Genomic DNA, 20,915 nt, shown 5'->3' with positions numbered 1-20,915 from the left:
ATGTTGTGAGAGCTGAATTTCCTCTTTCCTTCATCTCAAGAAGCTATTTTCTGGTGCTAATAAGTAATGTGGCCTGGGAGCAATTCTCTCTGTTCCCAGGGCTTTTTTTTGGTCTACCAAATGATTGAATGAAATCCTTATATGACCAGCTGCTCCACAATTTTCCCCACCCCCCCCCCCCCCCACCATGGTAATTTAGATCAAATTGAAAACTGTATAATGATGGAGTTGGTATATGACTATGTAGTTGGTGTATCTGTAGTTGTTGGTGTATGTAGTCTGTGGACATGTGACCTGATGCCTGAAGGGCTTCCCTAATCATTGTAGCCAAGTTGTAGTCTTGGAGCTATAGAGAAAAAAAATCAGATCCTAGCTGGTCCCCACATGACAGGAAATAGCAGGGTTACCATAGGAAACTAGAGACTTAGATATTAAAGGGCATGAGCATCTCAAAATGAAGTACAGATAAGTCTTTTGTGCTAAATAGAAACCCAGTCATCCTGGTGACAGTAGCCTGAGCAATCCTTGGTTAAAAAATAGTCTATACACAATTACAGATACATCGTATCTGTGATAACTGACTTTGATAGACTGGGCTCATCTCAGCAAAGCAAGGTTATAAGACAACTCCAAAGGACTCATGATGGAAAAGGCTGTCCACGTCCAGAGAAAGGTTTATGGAGTCTGAATGCAAATTGAAGCAAACTACTTGCCCTCTCTTTTGTTTTGTTCCTTCTCATTGTTCATTCCATTGGTTATAATCCTTCTTTACAACTCGACTAATGTTTAATGTGAAGGTATTTGTAGAACCTATATTGGATTGCATACCAGCACAGAGAGGGGAAGAGGGAGGAGAGGAAGGGGGTGAAAATTTGGAACTCAAGGGATTGTGGAACTGAATGTTGTAAACAAATAATTAAATTAAAGAGAAAAAGAAAAAAAAGCCTAAAAGGGGCATAAGCCCAAATCATCTTAGCTCATTTCTTTCCTGATTTCTGCATAGGATTGTCCCTCACCTCACCCAGAAGCAGGGAGTTCTTCATATTTAGAAAGGATATCCTGTGGAGATGACATAGACTTGCGTCTTCTACTACTTCTATTGTCAGAGTTCTTCCCAATGTGCAACTTAAGTTTTTCTGACTGAAAATTTGATTCTGTTCTTTTAGTACAATATAGTCCTTGTGCTCTGTATATAAGTTCCTAAAGTAGAACTTTTGGAAGCTCATTTTTCTTCTTTCTCTTATTTCCTAAAGAAGCAGCTCATCTTGGAGGTTAAAGCGCTGACCCGTGTACTGTTCCTATACATCCCATTGCCAATGTTCTGGGCTCTTTTCCATCAGCAGGTAAGAAAGTTTCTGAAAGTGATTTCTGTCTAGACCTCACTCTTACTAGGTCTCCTTCCTATCTTTGTCATGGGGAAAAAGCTGTGTTCTTCAAAAGTTGGAGTAGATTCCCCAAATTGACAGAATTGAAGGCAAGCCAGTGCAGCACTCAGTTCTTCATAGAATCATTTCCACAGAAGAACTCAATTCTGTGTGCATAACACCTCCTTTCCGCGAGGACTGGGAATGATATAACCTTCATAGTTTACTCTTTACTTACCTCTAGTGACAGCTCCTAAGGTAAGTCAAGAGGACATCAGAAACTACCTCTCCAGGTATTGGGGAGTCATTGTGTTTCCTGGTTAGGATAAAAGAACTGCCCTAACCCCCAGCCTGTTTCGGGCTGCCCTTAGTACCTCTGCGACAACTTCCTATTAGAGAAGGACAGGGAATATAATAATCCTGATGAAGTAGAGAGCACACTATACAATAAAAATAGGCTAGTCTACACATTCTCACAGAATATGTCCCTTCTCTTTAGAAATAACCCATGTCTTAGTCCTAGGGTGGAACATAGGAAATGTAGCTGAATGAAGGACCTATTTTTTTTTTTTTAAGGAAAGGCATAATGCAGCTGGGATCTTAGGGTCTGGGCTCAGCTAGAGTCTTTATTGATTAAAGAGGTAGGCAACAAGAAACAGCGGAAAGAGCACTGAGCCAGAGGATGTAGATTCAGATCCTGACTGACACTTATTACCGGCATGACCCTAAGCAAGACACTGAATGCTCCTGACCCTTACTTTCCTCATCTAACAAAATGAGGGAGTTGGACTAAATGGACTCTGAGGTCTCTTTGAGCTCTGAATGTTAATGATGTGGTCCAGGGCCCTGGAAAAGTCTTTGGTAATGATTATATGCCCCTTTATATTATATAGATGAGGAAACTGAGGTATCACAAATCGAAATTTTATGCTTGAGATTCATTTATGAATCTTTGGCTGAACGTTGAAAGGCATTCAGATATCCTAAACCCAATTTAGCACTTTTTCCAGAAGATCAGACTGCCTGATTTCTTCATAGGAGCCTAGTGCCAACTTTTCACATGATACCTATGTGACCAGGGCTTGGTCCTATCAAAAGGGAGAAAATGAGATAAAGTATTCACCCAAGCCCACAGAGGGAGAGGCTCCAAATACCCTTAATATCTCTTGCTTTGCTTAAGCCCCCCATCCCATCTCTAAAATATCCTTTTCTTTTATTCTCAATCCTCTCCTTTTATTCTCAATGATTTTAAGAAAGGGAGAGGAGATTCTTCTTACTTATGTAGGAGGTTAAATTTCTAATGATAAGGAAAAAATGAGATGAGGAAGAGGCCTAGGAGGACGTGGGGAATGGGAAAGTGAGGGGGAGGAGAAAGAGGAGAATCTGGGAGACGTTCATGGAATGAGGGGCTGATACCCTCTCCATCCTGTTTGTCTCCAAGAAGCTTGTGCTTTCTCCCCATAGTATGTGAAATTCTGACGCTAGCATCTCTCTGCTGTAGGGCTCTCGGTGGACTCTGCAAGCGACCAGGTTGAATGGCAATGTGGTGAGTAGTCAATTCTCAGTATTTATTGTAAACACTTTTCCATTCATTTTTGTTTTTGTTTTAAAAAAAATTGTTGATGGGTGGAGCCAAGATGGTGGAAAGGAAGAAGGAATTTTTCTAAAAAATTTTTATTTTAATTTTTCAAGTAATATATATTTTTAATTAATCTGACCCTCCTACCATCCCTCTCCTCCACTGAACAAAGATTTTAACTCCCTCAATATGTGGCTACATAGTCCTGCAAAAACAAACCTCTACATCAAACCATGTCTGAAAATGTATGTCTGCATTTTAAGTTCATCACCTCTCAGAATGTAGGTGACATGTTTTATCTTCATTATTTTGGATTTATGGCTTGTCACTGTTAGAGTACTAAAGTTTTTCTAAGTTGTTTTTCTTTATAATGTTGTTATCACTGTACATTGTTCTCCTAATTTTGCTCACTTTGCTTTGAGAAGTTCATAAAAGTCCAGTTTCCTCTGAAATGGACTATTTCATTATTTCTTATGACACAAATTATATTCCACTACATTAATTTACTACAATTTGTTTAACTATTCCTCAATAGGAGGATAGCCTCTAGTTTCCCATTTTGGGTTTACTTATTCAATCTTTTCTCCCACTACTGTCTAATATGAACTCCCCTATTCTAGGTTCTCTGTTCCTCAGTCTGTAAGCAGAATACATACTGACTCTAGGCACAGCTGCTGTCTATGGTGCTGACATCAAGCCTTCATTCTTCTGGATGTAACAAGAGGGAAACACTTCTGTTACAACTTCATTCCACCCCAGGTCCTGTAGCAAACAGTTTAAGTGGTTCAACAGTCCCACCTTTCCTAGTAATGGAGGAAGAAGAAATGGAAGAAAGGGGGAGAGGTGGGCCTGGAATATTATCTAGTCCTGTTCTATCATTTAGAGATAAGAAAAAAAAGATCTAATAAAATAAAGTCACTTACCCAAAGTCACATAGTTATAAGAGTGCTGGAATTGACTTTTCCTTACTCTTAATTCAGTGTTTTTTCCTATACACTATGGCATTACATCCTGAAGTCCATTTGCATATATTGTCTTGACTCATTTTGATACTTCATCCTGTTGTATCTTGTGTTGTTACCTGTCTCATTCCTGTGTTACTTGTCTTCCCAACAATACTGGAAACTTTTTGGGATTAGGAGCCACAGTTGAGCCACAAGAGAGACATCTTTTGTTTATTCCAAAGCACTCAGCACAGTTCTGAGTACTCAATATGCATTTGTTTAGTTGAAGTGAATTTCCCCTCACTTAGAGACATAACGCAGATCAATTCAATGATTTTCCCTGCACACAGAACATCCATCCCATTCCTCTATTTCCAGGATCATGGATTTATACCATAAATGTCTGTGAAATATACTACAGGAGCAATTTCATTGGTGCAGTGGCAGAAGATAGGCCCCTCAAGAAGCAATGTATTTCTTAATGTTCATAGTCAAGTTGAATCAGAAATCACTTCTTCTGAGTTTGGAAAAAGTTCAGAACTCTCTAGCCTCAAGCATATTGACAAACTTCTCTTGGTTCCATTCACATTGATCAGTTCTAATTCCTTGCTATGTATGGGTCACACTGCTCTATTAGATTGTGATATTTATGAAGGTAGAAACTTTTTATTATGCAAACTTGGTATGTCTCTCTGTTTCTAAGTACAGTGCTCTTCATAACAAAAGCACTTAATAACAGCAGCTAGCATTTATATAGGGTCTTAAGATTTAGAAAATACTTTCCATCTATTATTTTATTTAGTCTTTATAACAACTTTGTAAGGTAGGTACTTTTTGTTATTCCCATTTTATAGGTGAGGAGTCTGAGGCCCAGAGAGGTTGTGACATGCCCAGGGTCACAATAATTACAGTCTAATGGGGGAGATAATGTGTACACATGTTGAGCACATATAGATTATATGTAAAATGAATACAAAGGAATTTTGGGAGAGGGTACACTAGCACATAGCAGGACTAGAAAAAGTAGCATTTGAGCTGAGTCTTCAAGGAAACAATATTCCAAGAGTTGGAGGTAAAGGGGAAATGCAGTCAAGGACTGGGGGGGGGGGACATGAAGCATGAAGCCAGGAGATGGAGTGTCCAGTCTAGTAGACCAAAATGGCTGGACTGCAGAGTATAAGAAGACCAAAGTGTAAGAAAACTGGAAAGAAGGTACCAGGTTGTAAAAAGTTTTAAATGTTAAGTGTAGGAGTTTATACTTGATTGTAGAAGTAACAGGAACCACTGGAGTTTAGTGAGCAAAAGGGTAATACAATTAGACTTTTACTTTTGGAAAATCAGTATAGGGAATTTTGAGGCAGGCAGAACAAATAGGATGCTATTGCAATGATCCTAGCAAGAGATGATGAGATTCTTGAATTAGGGAGACAGCTGCATGCATAGAGACTAAGGCGTATGCAAGGATGTTGTGGATATAGAAGTGATAAGATTTAGATACTAATTTGATATGTAAGATTATTAAGAAAAAGGCATTAATGATGACACAGATTTAAAATGTGGGTGACCAGAAGGATGATGATGATGCCTTTAATAGTAATAGGGGAGTTAGGAAGAAGGGTATAACTGGAGGAAGGGGAGAGAACACATTCTGTTATAGTTATGTAAAGACTTGAAATACCTATGTGGTCTCCTGTTGGAAGTGTCTAGTATGTGATGTGGATTACAATTCATAATTTTTGGACAAAAATTCTTTTTTTTTGACATCTGAGTAAGTGTTGACTCCTCAGGACATGGCCTTTGGCATCTTTTCCAACTTATTCATCAGTTTATTGCATTGTGCCTTTCTCAAAAACATAGATGTCATCCAAAAATTTTCTGATATCCTTGTTTTTGACTGTGATGGCCTGTTTGATCTGGGCAGCTGAGTTTGAAACAAGTTCAATCTGATTTCCTTCAAGAATTAACTCATCTTTTTGGGCTTGAGAAACAGCACAAGCAACAACTGGTCTCATGAGCACTCTTCAAATATATTTTTCACCCAATAAATTTCTGATTTCAACAAGTGAGACATTCTCTTGAATAACAACATTGACGGGGAAGTGAGCATACACAAACCTCATCTTGTAACAAAACCCAGGGTAACACCGTTGTTCAGGTTTTGTACATGGCTACAGATTGTGTGCATGGTTGGCAAGTTCTTTTCGATTTCCCTACCACTTATCTACCCGGAGCCTGTTTTTTCTTCTTTCCAAGGACACTGAGGTCAACATTGATATGGTTGAAATCGCTATGGAGTATTCCTCTGGGCCCTTTCATAATAACTGTCCAACCCTTAAGATAGATGTCAACATTTTCTGGGATGTTGATGGTGTGGTGTCTTAGAATGGTCTTCATTCTGGTAGCGAATGGGCCAAAAAGCTGCTCATGATTTTTTTTTTGAGGGCAACCAGGTTAAGTGACTTGCCCAAGGTCACACAGCTAGTTTTTTGTATTAAGTATCTGAGGCTGAATTTGAACTTGGGTCCTCCTGCCTCCAGGGCCGGTGCTCTATTCACTGTACCACCTAGCCACCTCTCAGCTCATGATTTTTTAAAGGAATCAGTATATCCTAATTTACTTGCTAATATTAACAGATAGTGTGGGTTTTTGGTTTGGTAATATCTAATTAGCTGTTTCATTCTGTTTCAGGGATTTTTTGTAATCAAGCCTGATCAAGTTCAGGTAAGAATTTGTACTACTACCATGGTGTTTTACCTTCTTGCCCTTTCTAAATTTACTTTGCTCAACATTTTATAACCCAAACTAAACGATACATGGTAAGTTTAGAGTAGGAAGACAAGGTTGAGGGAGAAGATCTTTATGAATGGGATCAGAAGGAAATTGGGGCCATTAGCATTCCATTTCAGTCTTGTTGTAGGAAGTTCCGGGGTGATTTGCATGGATCCAGTCTGGTGATGAGGAGTATAATGGAAGTTTAAAGGAATGTACTTACCCCTTGCTCAAATAGCAGATTGAGTTCAAGGGAGTGGCAGGGTAGTAGGAGAACAAATCAGTTCAAAAGACAGATATAACCTAAGCCCAATGATTTTTTTTTTTTGGAGAGGGGGAGGTGACAGCTTTTTTTCAGGTTTGACTCTTAAAAATCTGAAATGTCCTTATAGGTTAAAAATCCTGAAACCTCTTCCCTGTAGGGGTTATATATATATTCTAAATTTTAAAATAGGGGTTAATTCACAATTATTCCCTAGTTTCAAAGTATTTGAGAATTGGGAGGAAAATCAATGTGAATCAGAGAACTTCCATGCAGCAGAGGGTTTGATTCTCTCTTTTACTCATCTCCAAATAGCTGAGTGCAATGATTTTTTACTTAAAAGAAGCAAAACTCCAAGAGATCCATTCAGACAGACACTGGATAGTTCCTCTCCAGCTCTCTCTTCACTGCTTTCTTTTGCAAATCTTGGTTCTCAAAATGACTTGTCATAACTTTTTTCAGTCAATCTAGTGTTTTCTCTCTTCTCAAATTACCAGGGGTTAAAAGAAGCATACAGAGGGTGACTAATTATCTGAATGTCTCTGGGTGTGGGTTTATCACTAATTTTTCTTATCTGGTGTCACAGCTATTGAATCCTTTCTTGATTCTCATCCTCATCCCAACATTTGACTTGGTCATCTACCCACTAATCAAGATGTGCAGAATCAATTTAAAGTAAGTCTTTCTTGCATCCCTCCCCTAGAAGGTTCTTCTGACATATCTCTGTTTCCAGGAAGGAGTGTTCCTCCCAAAGTCAAATAAGGTGATGTGTTTCGTATTGGTAAAATTCTTTAGAGAAAGCAATACTACAGATTATTTCTATTCTCTACAGGAGTTGTTTTTTGTTTGTTTTCATTATATGAATTGGGAAATAGAAATGGAAAAAAATGGATCCAAATTATCCAGTCAATTAAAGAAGGAAAATCAGGTATATACCCTAGTTCTACTCTTAGGCTCCTTGCATAATTCATCCAAGGCAAAACCAAGAAATAGGAAAAGTTAATCTTTGGCTCCTTCCTTGCAGTGTCTCTCTTCCCTCTCTCTTCTTGTATCCCTCATGTCTATCAAAATTTGCTTTCAAAATATGATTTATGCCAGCTACTTATGCCTTAGTATCAACTTAAGGAAGGAAAGAAACAAGTGTTTATTAAGCACACTGTGTGTCAGGCGCTATGCTAAGCAGTTTGCAAATATTACCTCATTTTAGATTCCTAGCAATTCTAGGAGGTAGATGCTATTATTATCTCCATTTTACAGCTGAGGAAACTGAGGCAGGCAGCTAAAGCAACATGTCCAAGGTCACATAGTAAGTTTTTGAGCATTAGGTCTTCTGGGGGTTATTTTCATTTGTTATCTCTAACTGAAAAAAGAAAAGCTTTGTTCTTTTTTTTTTTTTTTAAGCAATTGGGGTTAAGTAACTTGCTCAAGGTTACACGGCCAGTTATTTTTTGTGTGGGTGCCAAGTATCTGAGGCCGGAACCGATCCCAGGTCTCTTGATGCCAGGGCCAGCACTCTTACTGTGCCACCTGGTCGCCCCGTTTGTTCTTTTTAAAAAGAATTCCTGGCACCCAGAAATGAGACATATGGCATAGTGGAGAATGCTGGACTTGTAATCAGTGAGACCTACGTTCAAATCCTGCCTCACTAGCTTTCTCACTTCAATTTCCTCATCTGTAAAATATGGGGTTGAACATAATGACCTTTAAATTCTCTTTGAGCTCTAGATCTATTATCTCATGAAATTTTCAGGGGAAGATATTTTAAGGCAAGGGGACTTTCTTCAAAGAAATGGTCAAGTATAAAAACGAGGGTACTTCCTGTTCACACCATGTATGAAGCACTATGAGTATGATGAACTCTTGCTTTATTTTCTAACTCATCAAGCTTCTCTGTTGTGTAAAGATCTTTTATTTCTGGGACCCAATGCTTTTGAGGATTCCCCCAAACAATTGATTTACTAGTTATATGTCCTTGGGCAATCACTTCATTTCTCTGAACCTTCTTATCTATAAAATTAGGGGGAAGGAGTAAAATGATCATCCCTTCCAGGACTAATGTTCTTTTTCATTTCCTAAGAGTTCCATGATTATACATGTAATAAACAAAGTTTTATTACATTCACTTTATGCCTTTTTATTAAGACTTTGAACAAAGAAGTACCTACATTTATAATGATAATAGCTAACATTTATATAACTCTTTAAAGTTTGCAAAGAACTTTACATATATTATCTCATGATCATAGTAACCTCAACTGAACAATCCATTTTTCTGTTTGGCAGAGGGTGGGGGAGAGGTTTCATATAGAGCAGTTCCCTTGCACATGGCCAGCGTCTGGCAAAAGCAAACTGAAGAATACTCTCAGGCTAAAGTTACCATCTAAGACTCAAGCAGTTTCAGTTGTGGGTTCTAGATTTGTTAAAGGGAAAAAATCAGGGGTAACTTCCAGTGGTGCACATCTTTCTCTATCAAGCTTCTTAGCAGTTTCTCTCCTCCACCAGGAGCAATCTCCCCAAGAAATGGGTTATTTGCTAGGTATTTTCCCCTTATCAGAGACAAAAAGTTATTCAGCAGATATTTTGAGAGTCTTTCCTTTCTTCCCCATGTCTTTCTGTATTTAAGAGATCACCCAGTTTAGTGCCAAGTTCATGAAAGAAGCTGAAAATGTGTTAATGGAGACCTACACATTCTAACCTATGCTAATTTACCATTTAAGTATCACTAATTATGTATTGTAATATGATATAGTATGATGATATATAATAGAGTATAACATTGCATAACATAGTTGGGGGAGAGGGGAGAGGCTAAGGGATCTGAACTTGTGATTTCATTTGTGTGGGCAACTAACTCCCCACACTTGGTGGTTGGGAGCTTCCTAAGGCATTGACAATAACTTGTGTTGCTCACCCAGCTACTGTAAATCAGAGGCAAGAATCAAATCTAGGTGTTTCTGACCACCTAGCCAATATACCGGTTTGCCTTTTAATAGGACAACAGAATAGGAACAACAATATAAAAAGCAATAACAGCTGTTTTGCCAGAGATATCCTGTGAAGAAATATAAGTAATGTGAGGAAGGGGAGTATGGAGAAATATCCCCTTTGGTTAGAGAGCTAAGCATAGCCACTGTCTATGCACATACATATACACAAGTGCATGTATACAAACACACACTCAACACTTTTGTCCTAGAGCAGTTGAAAAGCCTGTGTGTTTCAGGAGGTGATGGAAGCCATTTGAAATAAGTTAGTACAAAGAAATTTACTTAAAATGATTGTGTTAAATTGTTTAACCACATTGACATATTATAATCTTGATTCAATAAAGTGTGAACTTTTAAAAAAGTCAGATTGCTGGACCATGCTAAGCTATACACTCAATGACAGTCAGGACATCGTTCATTGGAACCATATGAGTCAGATACAATGATATCTAATGCCTCCCCTTTTAAAAGCAGGAGGTCAGGGAAATCTGGCTGAAACAGAGTATGGCAGGGAGGGTATTTTAGGATATTGTTTGGTTGACATGGAGGATTCACTTTTCCTGATGTGGCTTTGGCAAAATCTATGGCACATTAAGTGCCTTTTCATGGATCAATCATTCTACAGTCTTTTGTCCCATGGTTTCTTTTCTCTATCCCTCTGCAGACCCATTACTAAGATGGTTATTGGAATGATGCTGACAGCTTTGGCATTTGTTGCTGCAGCCATTCTACAGTTTAATGTGGATGTGAGTATAGATCATCATAATGCCCAGAACCCCATGGGTTAAAGGTTTTAGAAGGGTATCAGTCCATTGCTTTGAGTTTAGAATTTATTCAGCTAATTGTGGAAAATGGTTCCTTTAGTAGTACAATTTGAAGTGACAATTAGCATAATCTGTTTGTCAGATTATGTAGTAAACTTTTGTTATCAACTGGGTACAGAGTGAAAGCATCCCATATAATCACTTAAGTCACAGGTCTGTGGATTATCCATCTGGCTCATCCATACCTCATTGTTTAAGGCAACCCTTTTGTGAGAAAAATCTATTTAAATAGGGGTTATTTAATGATTTCCTTGGAGTCTGTAAGAGGAAGCCTGTTGTGCTGGGTTGATTGACTGCATCTGTTAATCTTTCTTTGTGAGTTTTACTATGTGCTTTTCATGTATGTTTTTCTTTTTCTCACATTATATATCTAAGGTCTACATGGGAATTACAGGAATTATGTCTTCTCTATGTACTGACTGTATCTAGTACAGTTTTCTACATAAAGCATTAATTATAAGAAACATTTCAGTTATCTGGAGATTAGCCTTCCAGTAACCTAAAGATTCTGAACAGTTGTGAATATAGAAGTAAAACTAAATTTCTGTCAGTAAGTACAGAACCTATAAAGAGTGAAAATAGCTAAGGAGAGCCCAAGCACCAATGGTTTGAATATTCTACGCAACACAGTGAGATCGGTCAGTTTGTTGACCAGAAAACAAATATTCTAATTGACTAGTGATGGTTGTAAAAGTAAGTTCTATCAGTTGTAAAGCCAAAAAGCCCAGGAAAAACGGAAGAGGAAGGAGGATTTATGTTAAAAAGACAAGAAAAAAACAGGGAAAAAGTGAAATGGCAGAGAAAAAACTTGATAGAGATTAGGAATACTGCTGGTGGTGGGAGTGGGGGGAACAGATTACACATATTGACAGCATGAAGAAGTTAACCAACTATGAGAAGAGTCCTAGACCAGCTCTGAAGTACAAGGACAAACATTCATCAAGGATGGAAAGAGGATCATGGGGCCAAAATAACTGGGTCCAAATCCTGACTCTGGTACTTACTATCTGTGTGACCTTGGGTAAGACACAACTTCAGTTAAGAAAATTTAGACACTGGGCTTCAGTTATCTTATATATAAAATGAGGATGTTGGGATCTTTTATCACTAAGATTCCTTCTCACTTGGAATTCTATGGAATCATTTGCATATCTACAGCATTTGAAGGGTTAAATGAAATTCTGTTCCCAACTCTCTGAGATAGGTAGTGATAGTAACATCATTCAGTAACTCCTTACAAGAATCTTTAGGTGATGCTAAAGACACATCAACCTTAGAACACTTTTGTAATCTTGTGTAAGGGGTGTTAGGCACCTATTAAAATGGTAGCCTAAGTCCTTTAATAGCTTCATAGGGCATCTTTAAAGTCTCATCTGGAAGGCACTAGGACAGTTCTCAAGTTGGGACAGGAAGTGTCAGGAGGGAGGGAGGATAGTACCATAGAATTCACTTGTGGTACAGTGATAAACAAAGTCGCAATATAATAGAACACTTTACATTGAAGGTAGCATATATGCAATAATGAAGACAAAGACAAATGATAAAAAAAACATATTATAACATGAATTTGCAAAATTCCTCCTGCATCTTTTAGAAAAGACAAAAGTCTGAGTAAGCTATGGCTTAAAAAACAAAGTAGAGTCATGTATAAGATGTGTATGATTTGAAAAATTTAAGCAGAGGAAATTTTTAATAGATCGTCACAATGGTTTTTCCCCAATTTTGAGTGAAATAGTTTTTTGGACACTGCCATCCCAATGCATCTGGCTAAATCTTCTCTTATTTTCTCCCATTTTTCCCCTCAGAGATTTTGTCCTTTTTAGTGCTTAGAACATTACTTCAGAGAAAGAACTCAATAAATGTTTGTTTATGTGTCTTACATGGCACATGGTACATCTTTATCCATATATTTTAGCTGTTGTTATAAAGTATCTTCTATGAGTAAAAAGATCAGAGGGTGTTTTGCCTCCTATTTTGATACAAATCAAGACCATTAGGGAAGGATTCAAGTAGATGGAAAGATAATAGACAATGAAAATATAGAATTGCTCAGATATCATTTTGTTTCTGTTTTCTGTGAATGCTCTTTAGACTGGGAAGGATACACCCAAAAAAAGTTAGAGAGCAGAGTCCAAAGATTAGTGAGGCATCTAGCTCTCCTTAATAGATTCAAGTTAACAGGGCCCTAAAGAACTATCTCTTGGGGTTCTGAATGACCTGGCAGATATAATTGTTGTGAGATCTTGGAGAATGGGAGAAGTGCATAGGAATAGAAAGACAAATGTCCTCATTTTTAAAGAAAGAGGGAATAGTTTGCAAATTATAGAGCAGAAAGCTCAACCATTTTTGCAAAATTATAGAACAGAATTATAGGAACTTATTAATAGAATAGTTTTTAAGCACATAGAAAAGCAGTAATCACTAAAAGCAAGTATGGCCTCCTCAGGAATAGAGGGTACTAGACTAATCTAATTTTCTTATTCAGTAGGGTAATTATAAAGGGGAATGCTACATAGTGCGCTTCAATTAAGCAATGCATTTGACAAAGTGTCGCCCAATATTCTTGAACAGAAGATGAAGAGATATGGGTTAGATGATAGTATACTTAAGTGCACTTAGAACTGATTAAATGACCAGAGCAAAGAGCTGTTATTAATGATTGTTTGATTTCAACTTGGAAGGAAGTTTCCAGTGGAAAGCCTCTATTCCAGTGGAAGGAATCTGTTCTTGGTCCTATGCTACATTCTATATTTTAATTAGTGACGTGGGTGAAGACCTAGCTAGCATGCTTATCATATTTACAAATGAAGCACAGAAGGATAATGACTATGTTGGATAACAGAGTCCAGATCTAAAAAGACACGTTATGATGGACTGAATTGAATAAGATTGTATTTATTAAAAATAAATGTCAAGTCTTAAGCTCCAAAAATGAATTTCACAAATACAGTCTAGAGAAAAGAAGGCAAGATGAGAATTCCTATGAAAAAGATCCGGATATTTTAGTGATCTACAAACCAAGTATGGGTCCAAAGCAGGCCATGCAGCCAAAAAAGTGAATGCTATCCTAAGCTGCATTGATACAAGCATAGTATAAAAAACAAGGGAAATAACAATTGTGATATACTCAGTACATGTCGGGATATATCAACAATACTTTGTCAGTTCTGGGCACCACAGGAAAGACAAGCTTGAGTGTGTCCAGAAGAAGGTGACCAAGATGTTGAGACACCTGGAGAATATTCAATACAAAGATCAGCTGAAGAAACTGGGGATGTTTAGCCTGTTAAAGAGAAGACTTAATGGCTACTGAGTGTTGTGTTCAAATGTTTGAAGGGCTGTCATGTTGACTAAGGGCTTTGTTCTACTTGTCTCAGGAGGGCAGAACTAGGAACAATAGGTAGAAAGTTTTAGAAGGCCAACATAAGGAAAAACTTCCTAGCAGTCCAGTACCAAATTGGGCTACCACCAGGAGGCATTTTTATAGGTCTTCAAGCTAAAGCTGGGTGATCATTGTTACAGATGTTGTAGAAGGGAATCTTGGTCATGTAGGGGTTTCTGGGATCCCAACTGCTCTTGGATTCTATGATCTTTCCTCTCTTTCCTTCTGTCCACTTGTATCCATCTCTTTTCTGCACTTATTCTCTCTTCCTTTCTTCCTCCACCTGTACTCTCGATCCCATCAACTCCCATATATTCTTGTTTTCTTGCTCCCCTTTAGTTCAAATCCCTCAAACATCTTTAATCCTTCTTGCAAACATATGTCTCTCCTAACTTGATGAACCCCATAGTTACCATCCTACTTCCTGTCTTTATTTCATACCTATTTTTCTAAACTAAATAGTCTAGATGCCCCCATTTTCTCACTATCTACTCTCTGCAGCACACTTGCAATATGTCTCATCAGTCTACTTGAAATCGTTCTCTTGGAGGTCTCTTAATAACTTCCCAAATGCCAGTGCCCACTTCTTGGGTCCTCATTCTCCCTGACAATAATGGTTCTCAAAGGATGTACCTCAAGTCTCATTAGATATTCCACAAACCTTCCTATATCCTAAGATTCCTCCCAAACTACCTCCTCTTCATCTTTATAAATGTTGTGTACCACCATTATTCCAATCATTTAAGTTCAAAACTCTAGTCATCTTTGTTTTCCTTTCTCCCTACTCTACCTTTTCCAATTAGTTGTGAAGTCTTGTCTCTTCTTCCTTTAACTTCTCACTACTCTTCCTTCCTTTCTGGCCTCTGAGCTCAATGTCAATGCCCTAATTCAGGCCTCCATTACCTTATTACTTGACCATTTTAATTGCCCCCTAACTTGTCTTCCTTTTTCAACCTATGCTTTACTTTGATGCCAGGTAAATATTCTGTAAGATCCATATTTTTTGAAGAAAAATTATTAGAAACATGCCAGTGTTGAACAATCAAGTTGACTGAAGGGATTTTTTTTTAAAAAGCAAGTTTCAGGATATTTCTATGGATCATTCTTCCCAGTGGCAAATCATTTAATTCTCTTGGCCTCAGTTTTCTTATCTGTAAAATAAGGATGTTTTACTAGATATTCTGGATCTGATATTCTATAATTATTTATTCCCATACCAACTGTATCTAGAATAACAACTATAATATTTTATAATAATTGATACACATGCCTCTGACTCATCAAGACACTGTTAAGCTATGTTCAATATATTCCATCCAAGGAAATGGGGAAATGTTAAATACTTTTAAAACATGTTCTTCAAAAAATGGTTAGACCTACCTCCATATCAGATCAGTGCAAAAAAATCAAATGCAAAATGCATTTGCATTTGCAAAAGCATTGATGACCTTGGAAAAATCAGTTTTAATTGAGTAGTTAAATTCCAATTGGAGTTGGAAGTCAGACTGAAAGGAGTTGAAAAGTGAGTGGGAAGTGAAGAAGTAGTAATAAGTATATCCAATCCCTTTTAGGAGTTTGGCTCTGAAAGGGAGAAAAGTTATAGTACCAGAGATTGAGGGGATGACAGGATCAAGTGAAGGTTTTTAAAGATGGAGGATATCTGAACATGTTTGTAGGTGGAGTCAGAAGCCAATGGATAAGGAAAGTTTGAAGATGAAATGAAATGGTTGAAGTGACAGGCACCTGAAGGAGATAGAGGACAATGAGATCAAGAACACAAGTGGCGGAGTTAGCTTGGCAAAGAAAAGGACAAAGACTACCTCTTCATCAAAGGTATTTGTTGAAATGAAGTACCTACTAGATGTAAAGAAGAAAAACCAAGAAACTGTGCCTTCTAGCCTATACAACCACACTTTTTTTTACTCTGGTTGGAGGGGAGGGAGAGGAAATGAGGATTTTGATTTTATTGGTATAGGGAACTCCCATCAAGGAAACTCTACCAAAGAAGACCAGAACCTTCTATGTAATTTATGGTCTTAGAGTATTACATAGTGCACTGAGAAATCAAATGACTTACCAAGGGACACATAGCCAGGTTGTATCCAAGGTGGGAGTTGAATCTCATTGTTCCTGACTCTGACACCAGTTTACTTCTCTGTGCCCCCAATATATATATATATATATATATATTCCATGTTCTAAAGTCACAACTTAATGTTATCAATCTTGTTGGTTACACCAACTTTTAAAAGTCTTATTGGTGTGGAACCCTCTCCTTCTCCTTGACCTTTGGTCAATAAATGGTTAACTAATCTCTGTGTTAATCACTCAAAATGTATTTAGAAAGTTTATTTAGCCCTAAGAGATTAAATAGGTATTATAATAGGTTTCAGACCTAGTTTTGTTGAAGATTCAAGAGGGAAATGCCAAGGATTCTTTTGCCTATATAAATGTTTGGAAAAACACAAAAAGTGTTTCAACAACTGGATAGTTGTAGAAAGCAGGAAGAAACAGGTATTGGAAAACTGGTTTTTGGAAGAAAGGCATTTTAAGAATATAGAATTAGAGTTGTCAAGGACCTGACAAATCATTTAGTACAATCCCTTGATTTTACAGTTGAAGAGTAGAGGTCCAGAAAGGAAGTGTTTGAAAATAACACATCCTATTAATGGAAACTTTTGGGAGTCACAGTCGACCTTAGATCCAGAATGGAACAAAACAAAGCAATTTCATGAGGCTCTACAGAAATGTCTTAGTCTTTCACTCAGCTGTGTGATATTTTATGAATAAAACGATGGGTTCTCAGAACAGAGTGAACAGGTAGAGCATCCTGGGACACAATTCCCCTCTTTCCCATAGGGGAAGCAATTACAATTTGCCCAAAGAAAAGTGAAATCACACAGAATCATAGATCTTTAGAACTGGAAGGGAATTTAGAGAGAGAAGTAAATTGCAAGCATTGTCAAAGTAGTTCATTCTAGATCGTCATCACAGTTCCATCAAAAGTCAAAATAAATGATTTTGTTATTGCTATTTCTAGTTATGCTCAAACAAAAGGTCTACTGATTTACCTTACTCAGTTTTTAGTCTTCTGGTTTGTCGTTTATGGTCCTGTGGGATCCGTACTGCAAGTCAAGGGCTCCTATGGTCCAAGAAGTTACAACAAGTGAACCTTATTATTTGAGGATTTGTAGGTGAAACTCTCATAGAATCTTGACATTGGAAAAGAACTCAGTGGTCATCTGGTCATGTCCCTATGTAAATGGCATTCATCTCTACAGCATCCTGGAGAAGTGCTCAACCAGGATCTGCTTGAGGAACTGAAAGGATGGGGAAGCCACTATCACCATTCTACTTTTGGACAGCTCTAATTTTTAAGTGTTTTATTTTTGTTATTGCACTGAGCCAAAATTGTCTTATTGGGAACTTCTTTTGCTATTATTTCAGTTTTCTAAATTAAAACTATCTATTGAAACAACCATATCTTTTTTTTACTCAAAACCATGTGTCATCTATCCTATGCTTATGCTCTTGCTTCCAAATGCTTTGCAAAAACTAAGGAGTCTGTGTTTATAGAGGAAACTAAGATCATATTTGGTTTTCCTTTTTAAGAAGAGAAATAATTTACAAGCTGTGAAGATAGGGACCATTAAAATATGAGAACCAGACTGCACAGGAAATCTTACCATCATATAGTCCCAGTTAGGGAACTGAGAGTAGGGCATAATATTTGAGGAATGTGCTTGGATTTTTTAAATTTCAGTTCCAAATTAGCTCCCTCCTCTCACCCCCTCCTCCACCCCTTGAGATGTCATGAAATATGACACCCATTATAAGAAATGTACTTGGAAATTAACTTCACCTAGGAATGGAGGTGATAATAGAGGTGTAGGAGGGGTTTGCTTTCCTTGGCACATGTCCATGATGAAGGTAATATCATTATGGTTACCTGGTACCAAATGAGAATAATACTGGGAACCAATGAAATGACTTTTCTAGTCAATAAACAGCTTAGGCAGAGTGCCTTTGAGAGAGGATGCCCAATCCTATAGCAAGGTTGTTGAAAGGCTAGGTTGTGGGGGCAGCTAGGTGACCCAGTGAATAGAGTACCAATCCTGGAGTCAGGAAGAACCTGAATTAAAATCTGGTCTCAGACACTTGACACTTACTAGCTGTGTGATCTTAGACAAGTCACTTAACCCCAGTTGCCTTGCCTTTCCCCCCTAAAAAAAAAGAAAGAAAAAAAGGCTAAATTGAGCCATGAAGGTTTGGTGACTAACCCTGAGAAAAGAGTTTGTGACAATCAGCTGATCAGAGAAATCTAGAATAGAAATTAGATAAAAATACTATATACCCCTCTGGCTAAAAGCACAAAGGTCTCCAGGGTTTAAATGTTACATTTTGAGGTAATAAAGCTAAATTCTGGTGATAGCTTGAAGAGGCAGAGCCCTGGTTCTAGAAGCCCATTGTTGGAACAGCCTTTCCTAAAAGAAAAATTTGCTGAGAGAACTTCACATGAATTAAAAGAATTAATCCCTGGCTAGATCACAGGCTGATTTCCCAAGTGAAATTCTTTGAGGAGAGCTAGGAAATAGAGGCAACAGGTGCAAAACAAAGTGTTTCATGGGGAAAACTTAATCTAAATACTCCAAGACCCAAAGACAAGGCCTCAAGCAGCAGAGAGGAATTGGTACTGTGCACATTAAAATGACATTATGGGAAAGGAAAGTACTATGGAGTACCTAATGAGCCTCCAGAGGAAGTTTCTGTGGTTTCAGCATGTGTAAAAGGGCTTCCTGTCCCAAATGATCTCTCTCAACTGATGGCTGATGAACGAAGTGACATCATTACCTCTTTAAGACTGGGCTTCGATCTTGCTCCTGGACACTTTTAAGTTAGTACAAGTAATTTATACTTGAGGGTGAATAAAATTCACATGCTTTCTTGATATTGTTTTGGATAGGAACCTTCAATTACTCATTTCCTAAGGTCAAAGTAGTAAGGAAGTGACCTGAGTGACAGAAGGAAAGAGTAAAGGATTTATGGATGCTTGAGGCAATGTTTTTTAGTCATGTCCAAGTCTTTGTGACCCCATTTGGGGTTTTCTTGACAAAGATACTGGAGCAGTTTGCCATTTCCTTCTCCAGCTCATTTTACAGATGAGCCAACTGAAGCAGACAAGGTTAAGTGACTTGCCCAGGGTCACACAGCTAGTGTCTGAGGCCAGATTGTAACTCAGGAAGGTGAACCTTCCTGACTCCAGACCCAGCACTCTATTCACTGTGCTACCTAGCTGCCCAAGACAAACTCCTTTATAATTTCTCCCCAGGCCTGCTTGTCAGTGAACACTTTTCCATGAACTAAACCTTTGGACTATAAATAATAGTAGGCTATATATGTGGTGAGATGCTACAGTACTTTGAATGACTAGAGTTTTCTTGTGCGCATAATAGCTGTTCTTTTTCAAATAAACCTTCCCTTTGGCACATTACAGACAGTGTGCTTGCTGGCTAGGGTTTTAGCATTCATCCTATTGGGCTTCTCAGGGGGGATATATTTTCTAGGCTTTAGGTGAAGGGCAGAAATGAGACACCACTGAAAGAAGTTATTAGAGTGGTGGCTAGGTGGCACAGTGAATAGAGCACCGGCCCTGGAGTCAGGAGGACCTGAGCTCAAATCCGGCCTCAAACACTTAACACAAAAACTAGCCATGTGACCTTTGGCAAGTCACTTAATTATAATTGCCCTCCAAAAAGCAAAAAAAAAGTTATTAGAGTCCTTCAGATCATAAGCATCCCTCAGATGAGGGTCAAGTTCGACAAAATTAAAATTCACCAAAAATGTAGATGCCTCCTATACAACCTTAGTAGCCTTTCTTAGCATCTCCATCTTCCTTTGTATGTAAATGTGGACCCATGTTAATAGAATTGCTCTCTTGCTTTAAAGCTTGCTTTAAAACATGACTTTACATAGACTGTGGGAGGCTCTATGGCCCAGCAGGGGTTCAGAACAAGGCAAACAAACTCCTTAGGGAGGTGTGGGTAAGGAGAGGAAGTGAAAAAAGAAGACATGAACCTTAAGAAATCTAGTGGAGAAAGAATGACTATTACTTGGCGTTAAATTGGAAGGAGAGTTGAAAGAAGTAAATGACTGAAAAATTATTCAATGTTTGTTTACCATGGGGTTAGTCTTCCTTGGATGGGCAGACTGATAGGGTTGACTGAGCTGTGAGCTATCTAAACAGCACCATAAGTGTATTCTTTGACACAAATCTCTTATCTTTAGAGAATGGCTCCAGCCAAGCCAGCTGACAGAGAGAGCTTTCTACAGATTGTAAATCTGGCCAAATCAGATGTGAAGATGATAATGCAGAGCAATCAGGGTGACACCTTGTTAACAAAGCCTGTGAGGTCCTTTCAGGTAAGAGGAGTGGGAGGGAAAAAATGGGATGGGATGGGATGGGATGGGTTGGGTTGAATTTGTAGTGAGTTGCATTATATCTTCTCCATTGCCATTATCACATTTCATTCACTAGTAGTGGTATTGCTGGATCAAACTGCAGTGATTTGTCAAAGTAGGCTTTTTTGAAAATTTACATATTTTAAAAAATTACCTGTAAAAACAATTTCTAACATTGCTTTTTAAAATTGTTGAGTCCCAAATTTTCTTCCTCCCTTCTCTACCCCTCATTGAGAGCAATTTGCTATCGATTATTCATGTTCAGTCATACAAAACACATTTTCACATTAGACTTGTTACAAAAAAAAAAAAACAGACCCACTCTTCTCCCAAAATGAGAAAAAA

The 20,915-nt window shown here is 38.0% G+C and overlaps 1 protein-coding gene across 1 annotated transcript in view; it reads left to right on the top strand.

Annotated features, from left to right (window-relative positions):
• Positions 1-20,915, top strand: part of LOC138147447 (solute carrier family 15 member 2-like) — an 87,835-nt gene that overhangs the window by 40,493 nt on the left and 26,427 nt on the right. Inside the window, exons 11-16 of the mRNA XM_069069964.1 lie at positions 1,254-1,343; positions 2,866-2,910; positions 6,576-6,608; positions 7,505-7,593; positions 10,570-10,651; positions 20,397-20,531. Of these exons, the coding sequence (XP_068926065.1) occupies positions 1,254-1,343; positions 2,866-2,910; positions 6,576-6,608; positions 7,505-7,593; positions 10,570-10,651; positions 20,397-20,531 (474 nt within the window). The remainder of the gene's footprint in view (positions 1-1,253; positions 1,344-2,865; positions 2,911-6,575; positions 6,609-7,504; positions 7,594-10,569; positions 10,652-20,396; positions 20,532-20,915) is intronic.

The sequence above is a fragment of the Petaurus breviceps genome, unplaced genomic scaffold (assembly GCF_028583685.1).
Source record: "Petaurus breviceps papuanus isolate PSGF00001 unplaced genomic scaffold, PetGlider_PUasm1.0 90792, whole genome shotgun sequence".
NCBI lineage: Eukaryota > Metazoa > Chordata > Mammalia > Diprotodontia > Petauridae > Petaurus > Petaurus breviceps.
Note: the sequence above shows the minus strand (reverse complement) of the source record. Positions and strands in the feature narration are given on the sequence as shown.